The sequence below is a fragment of the Dipodomys spectabilis genome, unplaced genomic scaffold (assembly GCF_019054845.1).
Source record: "Dipodomys spectabilis isolate Male_0828 unplaced genomic scaffold, ASM1905484v1 ptg000299l, whole genome shotgun sequence".
NCBI classification, from domain to species: Eukaryota; Metazoa; Chordata; class Mammalia; order Rodentia; family Heteromyidae; genus Dipodomys; species Dipodomys spectabilis.
Genome location: NW_024870976.1, coordinates 3262564 through 3272966, shown reverse-complemented (window position 1 = coordinate 3272966; position 10403 = coordinate 3262564). Strand labels below are relative to the sequence as shown.

The 10403-nt window shown below is 60.7% G+C and overlaps 1 protein-coding gene across 1 annotated transcript; it reads right to left on the bottom strand.

The window, feature by feature from the left end:
• Positions 1-980: 980 nt before the first annotated feature.
• On the bottom strand, positions 981-10184 carry LOC122127385 (cell surface glycoprotein 1-like). The gene is made up of 8 exons (XM_042702012.1): positions 10048-10184; positions 9044-9106; positions 3944-4085; positions 3229-3774; positions 2896-3125; positions 2002-2341; positions 1489-1911; positions 981-1355 (listed from the first exon to the last, which is right to left on the bottom strand). Exons 1-8 carry the CDS (start codon positions 10182-10184, stop codon positions 981-983), a joined length of 2256 nt encoding a protein of 751 aa, XP_042557946.1.
• Between the last annotated feature and the right edge of the window lie 219 nt (positions 10185-10403).

Below are 10403 nucleotides of genomic sequence, written 5' to 3'. Positions count from 1 at the left end.
ACCTGCGCACCCGGACCCCTTCCCATCTGCGCACCGGGACCCCTTCCCACCCGGAGAGGGGGCTGCGCACCAGGACCCCTTCCCACCCCAGAGGAGGCTGCGCACCGGGACCCCTTCCAACCTGCGCACCAGGACCCCTTCCCACCTGCACCAGGACCCCTTCCCACCTGCGCACCGGGACCCCTTCCCACCCGGAGAGGGGGCTGCGGACTGGGATCCCTTCCCACCCGGAGAGGGGGCTGCGGACCGGGACCCCTTCCCACCCGGAGAGGGGGCTGCGGACCGGGACCCCTTCCCACCCGGAGAGGGGGCTGCGGACCGGGATCCCTTCCCACCCGGAGAGGGGGCTGCGGACCGGGATCCCTTCCCACCCGGAGAGGGGGCTGCGGACCGGGACTTTGGTGGTCTGCTTTGGGCCTTGGACGGGGTCTGGGGTCTGCGCAGTCGGGCGGGTGGGTGGACCCGTGGTCCCTGCGGGCCACTGCCCCGAGGGGAGCGGCCCCGTCTGCGGGGAACGGCCGGACACCCGCAGCCCTCCCGACGGCTTGCTGGACAGGCGAGTGGCGGGATGGTGCACTGGACGCCATGGTGGGCTCGGGCTCGGGGCTCGGGGCTCCGGGCTCGGGCTCGGGGCTCGGGGCTCGGGTTCGGGCTCGGGGTCGGGGTCGGGGCTCGGGCTCGGGGCTCGGGGCTCGGGGCTCGGGGCTCGGGCTCAGGGCTCGGGGCTCGGGCTCGGGGTCAGGGCTCGGGGTCGGGGCTCGGGGTCGGGGTCGGGGCTCGGGGCTCGGGCTCGGGGTCGGGGCTCGGGCTCGGGGTCGGGGTCGGGGTCGGGGCTCGGGCTCGGGGTTGGGGCTCGGGCTCGGGCTCGGGGCTCGGGGTCGGGGCTTGGGCTCGGGGTCGGGGCTCGGGCTCGGGCTCGGGGTCGGGGCTCGGGGTCGGGGCTCGGGGTCGGGGTCGGGGCTCGGGGTCGGGGTCGGGGCTCAGGGTCGGGATCGGGGCTCGGGGTCGGGGCTCTGGGTCGGGGCTCGGGGTCGGGGCTCGGGGCTCGGGGCTCGGGGCTTGGGGCTTGGGGCGGGCTCGGGCTCGGGGCTCGGGGTCAGGGTCGGGGCTCGGGGTCGGGGTCGGGGCTCAGGGTCGGGCTCGGGGCTCGGGGTCGAGGCTCTGGGTCGGGGTCGGGGCTCGGGCTCGGGGCTCCGGGCTCGGGGTCGGGGCTCGGGGTCGGGGTCGGGCTCGGGGCTCGGGGCTCGGGGTCGGGGCTCGGGCTCGGGGCTCAGGGCTCGGGGTGGGGGCTCGGGGCTCGAGGTCGGGGTCGGGCTCGGGGCTCGGGGCTCGGGGTGGGGGCTCGGGGCTCGGGGCTCGGGGTCGGGGTCGGGGTCGGGCTCGGGCTCGGGGCTCGGGGCTCGGGGTCGGGGCTCGGGCTCGGGCTCGGGCTCGGGGTCGGGGCTCGGGGTCGGGGCTCGGGGTCGGGGTCGGGGCTCAGGGTCGGGCTCGGGGCTCGGGGTCGGGGCTCGGGGTCGGGGCTCGGGGCTCGGGGCTCAGGGCTCGGGGTCGGGGCTCGGGGCTCGGGGTCGGGGCTCGGGGCTCGGGGTCGGGGCTCAGGGTCGGGGCTCGGGGCTCAGGGCTCGGGGTCGGGGCTCGGGGTCGGGGTCGGGGCTCGGGCTCGGGGCTCGGGCTCAGGGTCGGGGCTCCGGGGCTCGGGCTCGGGGCAGGCTCGGGGTCGGGGCTCGGGGTCGGGGCTCGGGGTCGGGGTCGGGGTCGGGGCAGGATCGGGGTCGGGGATCGGGGCTCGGGCTCGGGGTCGGGCTCGGGGCTCGGGCTCGGGGTCGGGGCTCGGGGTCGGGGTCGGGGTCGGGGTCGGGGTCGGGGTTCGGGGGTCGGGGCTCGGGCTCGGGCTCGGGGTCGGGGTCGGGGCTCGGGGTCGGGGTCGGGGCTCGGGGCTCGGGGTCGGGGCTCGGGGTCGGGGTCGGGGTCGGGGTCGGGGCTCGGGCTCGGGGTCGGGGCTCGGGCTCGGGGTCGGGGCTCGGGGCGGGCTCGGGGTCGGGGCTCAGGGCTCGGGGCTCGGGCTCGGGGCTCGGGCTCGGGCTCGGGGTCGGGCTCGGGGTCGGGGCTCGGGGTCGGGGCTTGGGGTCGGGGTCGGGGCTCGGGGTCGGGGTCGGGGCTCGGGGTCGGGCTCGGGGCTCGGGGTCGGGGCTCTGGGTCGGGGCTCGGGGTCGGGGCTCGGGGCTCGGGGCTCGGGGCTCGGGGCTTGGGGCGGGCTCGGGCTCGGGGCTCGGGGCTCGGGGTCAGGGCTCGGGGTCGGGGTCGGGGCTCAGGGTCGGGCTCGGGGCTCGGGGTCGGGGCTCTGGGTCGGGGTCGGGGCTCGGGCTCGGGGCTCGGGGTCGGGGTCGGGGCTCGGGGTCGGGCTCGGGGCTCGGGGTTGGGGCTCGGGGTCGGGGCTCGGGGCTCGGGGCTCGGGGTCGGGGCTCGGGGTCAGGGTCGGGCTCGGGGCTCGGGGTCGGGGCTCGGGGTCGGGGTCGGGGCTCGGGGCTCGGGGTCGGGGTCGGGCTCGGGGCTCGGGGCTCGGGGTGGGGGCTCGGGGCTCGGGGTCGGGGCTCGGGGTCGGGGCTCGGGGTCGGGGCTCGGGGCTCGGGGCTCGGGCTCGGGGCTCGGGGTCGGGGCTCGGGGTCGGGGTCGGGGCTCAGGGTCGGGCTCGGGGCTCGGGGTTGGGGCTCGGGGTCGGGGCTCGGGGCTCGGGGCTCGGGGTCGGGGCTCGGGGTCGGGGCTCGGGGTCGGGGCTCGGGGTCGGGGCTCGGGCTCGGGGCTCGGGGTCGGGCTCGGGCTCGGGGCTCGGGCTCGGGGTCGGGGTCGGGGCTCGGGGCTCGGGCTCGGGGTCGGGGTCGGGGTCGGGCTCGGGGCTCGGGGTCGGGCTCGGGGTCGGGGCTCGGGGCTCGGGGGGTCGGGCTCGGGCTCAGGCTCGGGGCTCGGGGCTCGGGGCTCGGGGCTCGGGGTCGGGGGTCGGGGCTCGGTGTCGGGGCTCGGGGCTCGGGGTCGGGGCTCGGGGTCGGGGCTCGGGGTCGGGGCTCGGGCTCGGGGTCGGGGCTCGGGGCTCGGGGCTCGGGGTCGGGGCTCGGGGCTCGGGGTCGGGGCTCGGGGTCGGGGTCGGGGTCGGGGCTCGGGGTCGGAGCTCGGGGTCGGGGTCGGGGCTCGGGGTCGGAGCTCGGGGTCGGGGTCGGGGCTCGGGGTCGGGGCTCGGGGTCGGGGCTCGGAGTCGGGGCTCTGGGTCGGGGTCGGGGCTCTGGGTCGGGGTCGGGCTCTGGGCTCGGGGTCGGGCTCTGGGCTCGGGGTCGGGACTCGGGATCGGGGTCGGGGCTCGGGGTCGGGGCTCAGGGTCGGGGCTCGGAGTCGGGGCTCGGGGTCGGGGCTCGGGGTCGGGGCTCGGGGTCGGGGCTCGGGGTCGGGGCTCGGAGTCGGGGCTCTGGGTCGGGGTCGGGGCTCTGGGTCGGGGTCGGGCTCTGGGCTCGGGGTCGGGCTCTGGGCTCGGGGTCGGGACTCGGGATCGGGGTCGGGGCTCGGGGTCGGGGTCGGGGCTCGGGGTCGGGGCTCGGGGTCGGGGCTCGGGGCTCGGGGTCGGGGCTCTGGGTCGGGGCTCGGGGTCGGGGTCGGGCTCGGGGCTCGGGGCTCGGGGTCGGGGCTCGGAGCTCGGGCTCGGGGCTCGGGGCTCTGGGTCGGGGCTCTGGGTCGGGGCTCGGGGTCGGGGCTCGGGGTCGGGGCTCGGGCTCGGGGTCGGGGTCGGGGCTCGGGGTCGGGGCTCGGGGTCGGGGCTCGGGGTCGGGGCTCGGGCTCGGGGTCGGGGTCGGGGTCGGGGCTCGGGGCCCGGCCGGCGTCGTTGCGGGCCTCGAGCTCCGCTTCCCGCGCGGGTGGGTGAAGGCGGCCGCAGCGGGGCCTGGCTACACACCGGACTTGCCGAGTACCGAGAGGCGAGGACAGTGCCTCCGACCTGATCCCGGCCGCTCGGAAACGGGATCACAGTCTGGGACTGATCTGGGCACGAGTCTGCCAGCTCCATCTCAGCCAGGTCTGGAGGCGGCCCCATGCTGCTGTTCCGGCTGAGCGAGAACACAGCGGCTGGTCACTCCAGTAACCCGGGAAGCACACGCAGGATCACAGTCCACACTGTCCTAAAGCAAAACCCGCTAACACAAAGGAATGGTACAGCACCTGCCTAGCCGTTCTGTCAAACCTCTGTGCTACCAAAGGCAGAACTGATGCTGACACAAGAGGCCTGACTAGGGGCTGGGAAGGTGGCTCAGTGGCAGAGCGCTTGCCTTGCATGCCTGAGGCCCTGGGTTCGATTCCTCAGCACCACATAAGCAAAGATTCCTCAGCACCACATAAGCAAAAAGAAAAAAGCCGGAAGTGGCGCTGTGGCTCAAGTGGTAGAGCGCTAGCCTTGAGCTGAAGAGCTGAGGACAGCGCCCAGGCCCAGAGTTCAGGCCCCATGACCAGACCCCCCCCCCCAAAAAAAAGAGACATTAGTCAAGTTAACACATGGAGACCAAGGTGTGAGGCTGTCCTATCAAAAAAGGAACCAAGGTGTGGGCCGTCCGATCAGCAAAGGGACCAGTGCCTCAGAATGGTGACCTAGCTAGACAAGAGGAGGCCCATCAAGTGGATGGTTCCGTTTCAAAAGCAGAAACTGGATAGGCACCAGTGGCAGGACGTAATCCTGGCTACTGCTCAAGAGGCTGCAATCTGAAGACACAGTTCAAAGCCAACCATGGCGGGAAAGCCCGCGAGAGGCCTATCTAATCACCAGAAAGCTGGAAGTGGCGCTGTGGCTCAAAGTGGTCAGAGTGGCAGATTGCTAGTCTTTTTTTTTGGGGGGGGGGGGGTCAGTCGTGGGGCCTGAACTCTGGGCCTGGGCGCTGTCCCTCAGCTCTTCAGCTCAAGGCTAGCACTCTACCACTTGAGCCACAGCGCCACTTCCGGCTTTTTTCTTTTTGCTCATGTGGTGCTGAAGAATCGAACCCAGGGCCTCATGCATGCAAGGCAAGCGCTGTACCACTGAGCCACCTTCCCAGCTCCAAATTGCTAGTCTTAAGCAAAAGAAGCTCAGAAACAGAGCCCAGGCCGTCAGTTCAAGCCCCCATGACTGACAAAAAGAAGATGCAGATTTTATATATATGTTGGTCCTGGGGCTTGAATTCTGGGCCTGGGCACTGTCCCTGAACTTTGTTGGCTCCAGGCTAGCACTCTACCACTAGAACCACAATGCCACTTCCAGCTTTTTTGGAGTACTTTATTGCAGATAAGTGTCTCACACACTTTCCTTCCCAGGCTGTCTTTGAACCACAATCCTCAGATCTTAGCCTCCTGAGTAACTAGGATTACAGGTGTGAGCCAGTGGCTCCTGCTGCATGTTATATTTTTCAGTAATGTCTGCCTTCATTGTGTCCAGATGACTAGGATAGTTCCACATGACCTCAGATAAAACAGCTAATTGGGCAATATGCTAAGCACCTTGGGTCTGCTTTTCATTCATTTTTTTCTTTGGATCTTTGCTTCACTGTAACTTTCTACTTCATTTATGGGTTTGGGTGTGGTTTTTTCCCCTAATATACATGCATTTTGGATTATTGTGAGGTGTTTCTTTTCTGTTTCTGGTTTTTGAGGTTATTGATTGAGTTGATTCCATTCCTTTTTAAAAACCATTTGTTCGGAGGGGGTAAGTTTTGTGTGGATATGTTTGCATATATTTGGAGAGATGGGAAATATGCTGCTGCAATGGATGGAGAACAAGAAGGCTGTCTATCCCTGAGTTACACACACACACACACACACACACACACACACACTGCATCAGTTGATTTTCAAAACCATTATTTTTTTTGCTGGGAGGGGGCACATGGAAACATGCCAGAGATGGGACCCAGGGCATTGCTCTAAAGGAGTCTCTGCCTGAGTTATTTAAGTTTGTCAGCCTTTGGTAGTTTTGATTGTTGTCATTGTTTGTTCTGGGAAGGTTTGTAGTTGGTTGCCTAATTCGTTATTTTGTTTGCTTTTTGGTTGAGACAAGATATGACTTTGTAACAAAGCTGATCTCAACCACAACATTCTTGCAAGTTTTAGAATTACAGGGAAAAAGTCGGGCACCCATGGCTCATACCTGTAATCCTAGCTTCTCAAGATGCTAGATCTGAGGATGGCAGTTCAAAGCCAGCCCAGGCAGGAACATCCATGAGACGCTTATTTCCAATTAACCACCAGAAAATTGGAAGTGGTGCTGTGGCTCAAGTGGTTGAGCTGAAGAGCACAGGGACAGCTCCAAGGCTCAGAGTTCAAGACCGACAACTGACCAAAAAAATAAAAATTACAGAAAAAAATACCACCACAACTGACTGCATGTTGGATACTTTGTCACAGGCTTCATAGTTCCTTATGCATCCACAGAAAGACCCTGATTATCTCTAAGATAGCACAATATCCCTTTGAATATCCTCACTATCTCTGGAATGCAAAGCTAGATGTCCTATCAAACACAAAACAGAGGCTAAAATCAGGTGTTTGGAAACTTAAGACAGTTTTTCCCAGTGCCCTGAAATCAGAGATGCTAGTACTTCTGGTCCAGCATTTGGATGCTTGGTACTGCTTTTTATATCAATGCATTCCTACCTTGACCTAGGTTTGGTACCTGCAACAAACCTTCAAGGAGCCAAGGATCTTGGAACAATTTTGAATGATACTCTTAATACTTGCAGAAACTGAACACTAGATGGCAGCTGCTCCTCATAACATAGTCATTAGAGGTAGATGAAATGAACAGTGAGTTTCACAAGTCAAATGGTGCCAGTACTCCAGAGTGCTCTATAGGAAACATTGATGACAATTTTACTTACTAATGACTAGGAAAAGAAAACATGATACACAAGTTCTGAATGGAAAAACTGTAGCTGAAAAATACAATAAAGAAAATGTCACATACTGAGTATCACATGTACAGAGGTAAAGGCATTTCACCTTAGGGAAAAGGTTTATTTATTATTGCTTTGGTTTGTTTGGTTTAATTGGGTTTTGAGGCAGACAGATAAAACCATGTCTGTAGTTTCCATAGCCACTTGTAAGACTGGCCCACAAATGCACCCTGCATGAGGAGGGCTCTAAGACCCCTTCAAACTCTCCACCTCATGATCATCAAAAAGTGAAAAAAGTAATGATAGCCAGACAGTGGCTCATACTGTAATCCTAGCTACTAAGGAGGTAGATACTTTCAGGATCATGAGTTGAACACAGCCTGGGCAGGAAATTAGACAACCCTGAAGTGGACCTGTGGCTCCACCTCTGCCTTGAGCAAAAAGCTAAGGACAGCATCCAGGCCATGTATTCAAGACCCAATACAGAGGAGGGAAGGGAAGAGGGGGATGAAGAGGAGGGGGGAGGAGAGGGGGAAGGGAGTAGGAAGAGGAGGAGGAGGGAGGAGGAGAGGAGGGGGAGGAGAGGAGGAAGAAGGGGAGGAGAGGAGGAAGAAGGAGAGGAGGAGGAGGAAGGGGGAGCAGGAAGAAGAAGGGGAGGAGAGGGAAGAAGGAGAGGAAGAGGAGGAGGAGAGGAGGAGGAGGGGGAGGAGGAAAGGAAGAGGAGAGGGGGAGGGGGAGGAGGAGGGAGGGAGGAGAGGAGGAGGAGAGGAGGAAAGGATGTGGGGAGGAGGAAAAGGAGGAGGTGGCAAATCCTTTCACCATTAACTGGAAATTTATATAAACTCTACATTCAAGTACTTTTCTCTTTCCAGGTATTTAGGGTTGGGGTTAGGGTTGGAGGAGCCAAAAAGAGGCCTCATTCCAATACCAACAGTAATCACTATGCAAAATAAAAGGAATTTCCCCCTAACAGCACAAACACAATACTGCATTTGGCTGGTAAGTAAATTCTGGAAGAAAACCTTAACCAAGACCTAAGAGACATGCACATTGGAAAGTGCTATAGGATAATTACCACTGAAAACTCCATTACAAAGGTACCTTCCTGTAAGAAGAGCTTTTTGACTCTCACTTTAACCTAAATCAACCTTTCATTGTCCCAAACACCATTCCCTGGGCTTTGAAGCTTGCTCAGGCTCACTCCCACTCTGCCTTTAATAAGCCTTTGCCTCTCTCGTTACCCATATGTGTCTCACGTGGTCTTTTGCTTGAGACAAGAGCCTGGGATGACATATGAATGAGGCTGCGGTCTGGTAACAGTCCTGGCTGTTCTCCTCTCCTGTCTCTGCATTGTGCTTGTGTTGGGAATTTAGGCTCACTGTCTTACAAACACGATGAGAATGAGCCTAGGGAAAAATACAACTCTGTATTTTAGAAGGGAAAAGAATAGTTTCTCCATATTCCTCATATCCCTTTCCCACTAATAACCAACACAATTACAGAGTTCAAATTTCCATGTCAGACAAGTAGCAAAAGCCGAAATCAATTCAGATCAACACCAAATAGTCAGAAGAGTATCTGGACAACAGAGAAAAGCAAGGGGGAAAACTACAGCAAACAGAAAGAACTCACCAAAGGTCAAACTTCAGGACCCATAGAGGCTCATTTCTCTGCCTTACCAAATAATGGGGAAAAGCAGCCTATGTTGGTTGGAGATAAGAAAGAAGTCCCTGGAATAGAAAGAATCCTAGCAACAGCATCGTACCAATTCAATCTTTCCTCTCTATCTAGGGTAATCCAGCTACAAATGGCTAGTGCTTAAAGGGTATATTTTGTCCCTTTTCTCAGGGTTACAAAATCTGTTACAGGAAATTTTAGGCCCCAGACTAAACTTCATGTGGCATGGGTTTTCCCTATAAAAATGGCTTGAAGTGCAAACTTTTCTTTGCACGATGGGCCTGTGTCATGTTATAGACCTCCTTTCTCTACCCTTCACCAATACCTGTGTTTTTATTTGGCTCATTGGGGCAAGTTGCTAGACATGACCTACGGAGCCTAAGAGTGCAGGGTTGGGCCTAAATTATTCTGTAGCCCAGAGCACTTGCCACAGGCTGGACTCCGCACATCAGATGCTGGTTCTGTCCAGCACTTACCAGGTCTCCTGACCATTATCACACTGGACACCAACCAAGTGTCCATAAAGCAGGAGGCTGTAGCTTAGGGAGCGGAAGAGGTAAGAAACAGAAGAGCCAGGCACTGGTGGCTCACGCCTGTCATCCTCGCTACTCAGGAGGCTGAGACCTGAGGATCGCAGTTCAGAGGCAGCCTGGGCAGGAAAGTCTGTGAGACTCTTATCTCCAATAAACCACTAGAAAGCCAAAAGTGGTACTGTGGCTCAAGTGGTAGAGCGCTCGCCTTGAGCTGAAGAGCTGAGGGACAGCGCCCAGGCCCAGAGTTCAAGCCCCATGACAGACCAAAAGAAAAAAGAAAAAGAAAAAAAAAAGAAACAGGAGAAGAGAGGGATGTGGACACTCCAGCCACTGCCTGTCACCCCTAATAGCTTGAAGCCTGGCCATGACTGAATGCAGTCTAAAAACACAAATGGATTACCATCAGCCCCATTATGATTTTTGTCTATTGCTTTCAACACAAGCCCATCCTCCAATGGGCACCCTCTACTGCCCCTGGATACCAAGCCCCCTTCCCCTCTCTCACCCACAACCACCCACATCTTTGTTTGCAGGTCTTCCCTGCCCAGCTGCCCAGTAAACCCAAGACATGTCCTCCATTGAGCCCCATCAACTCCCACTAGTCTGAATCCCAAGGCCCTGGTTTTATACAACAGCCCTCCTGGAGGGCTAGAGAGTTATTAATGCACTGATCTGTTGCCCAGGGGAATACATGCAGAGAACTTGCAAGAAGCAATGCATTCCCCTGCTGGGCCCTAAACAACAGAATTATTAGCTGTCCTGCTGCCCCGCAAACTGAACAGTAACTGTCATGAACAACAGGTGCCTGCAGAATCTCGTCACCTGTAAGACAGTGCTGAGAAAAAGGAACACGTGAGAGGAATAGAGACGGAGCACTGGAGGCAGCTGCACAGCAAAACTGCCAAGGAGTCAGGCCCGCGACGTGGGTCCCGCTGGGGATCTGCCACCACGCCGGTCCTGCTGGGGATCTGCCATGACGACGCCGGTCCCGCTGGGGATCTGCCACCACGCCGGTCCCGCTGGGGATCTGCCACCACGCCGGTCCCGCTGGGGATCTGCCACGGTCCCGCTGGGGATCTGCCATGGTCCCGCTGGGGATCTGCCACGACTCTGGTCCCACTGGGGACCGGAGGCCACCAAGGCCACACCCAAGACTCCGTGTCAGGCATCACTGTCCCATCAAAGACTCAGCCCCAGCAGGAGCCTCCTTCCAGCCGGTTGTGTCTCACGCGAGGGGTCACGTTATGCTTTGTTTGTATTTTTTCCTGTGGGGTGGGGGGACATCCCAAAGGAAGAAAGGTGT

Excerpts from the sequence above, each read along its gene's own strand:
- LOC122127385 (XM_042702012.1), bottom strand. The coding sequence starts at position 10,184 with ATGGCAGATCCCCAGCGGGACCGTGGCAGATCCCCAGCGGGACCGGCG. Across the intron at positions 9,107-10,047 it reads TCCCCAGCAGGACCGGCGTG|CTACAGCCTCCTGCTTTATG; the intron begins GTGGCAGATCCC and ends CCGCTCCCTAAG. Across the intron at positions 3,775-3,943 it reads TCCTCGCCTCTCGGTACTCG|CCCCGACCCCGACCCCGAGC; the intron begins GCAAGTCCGGTG and ends CCCGACCCCGAG.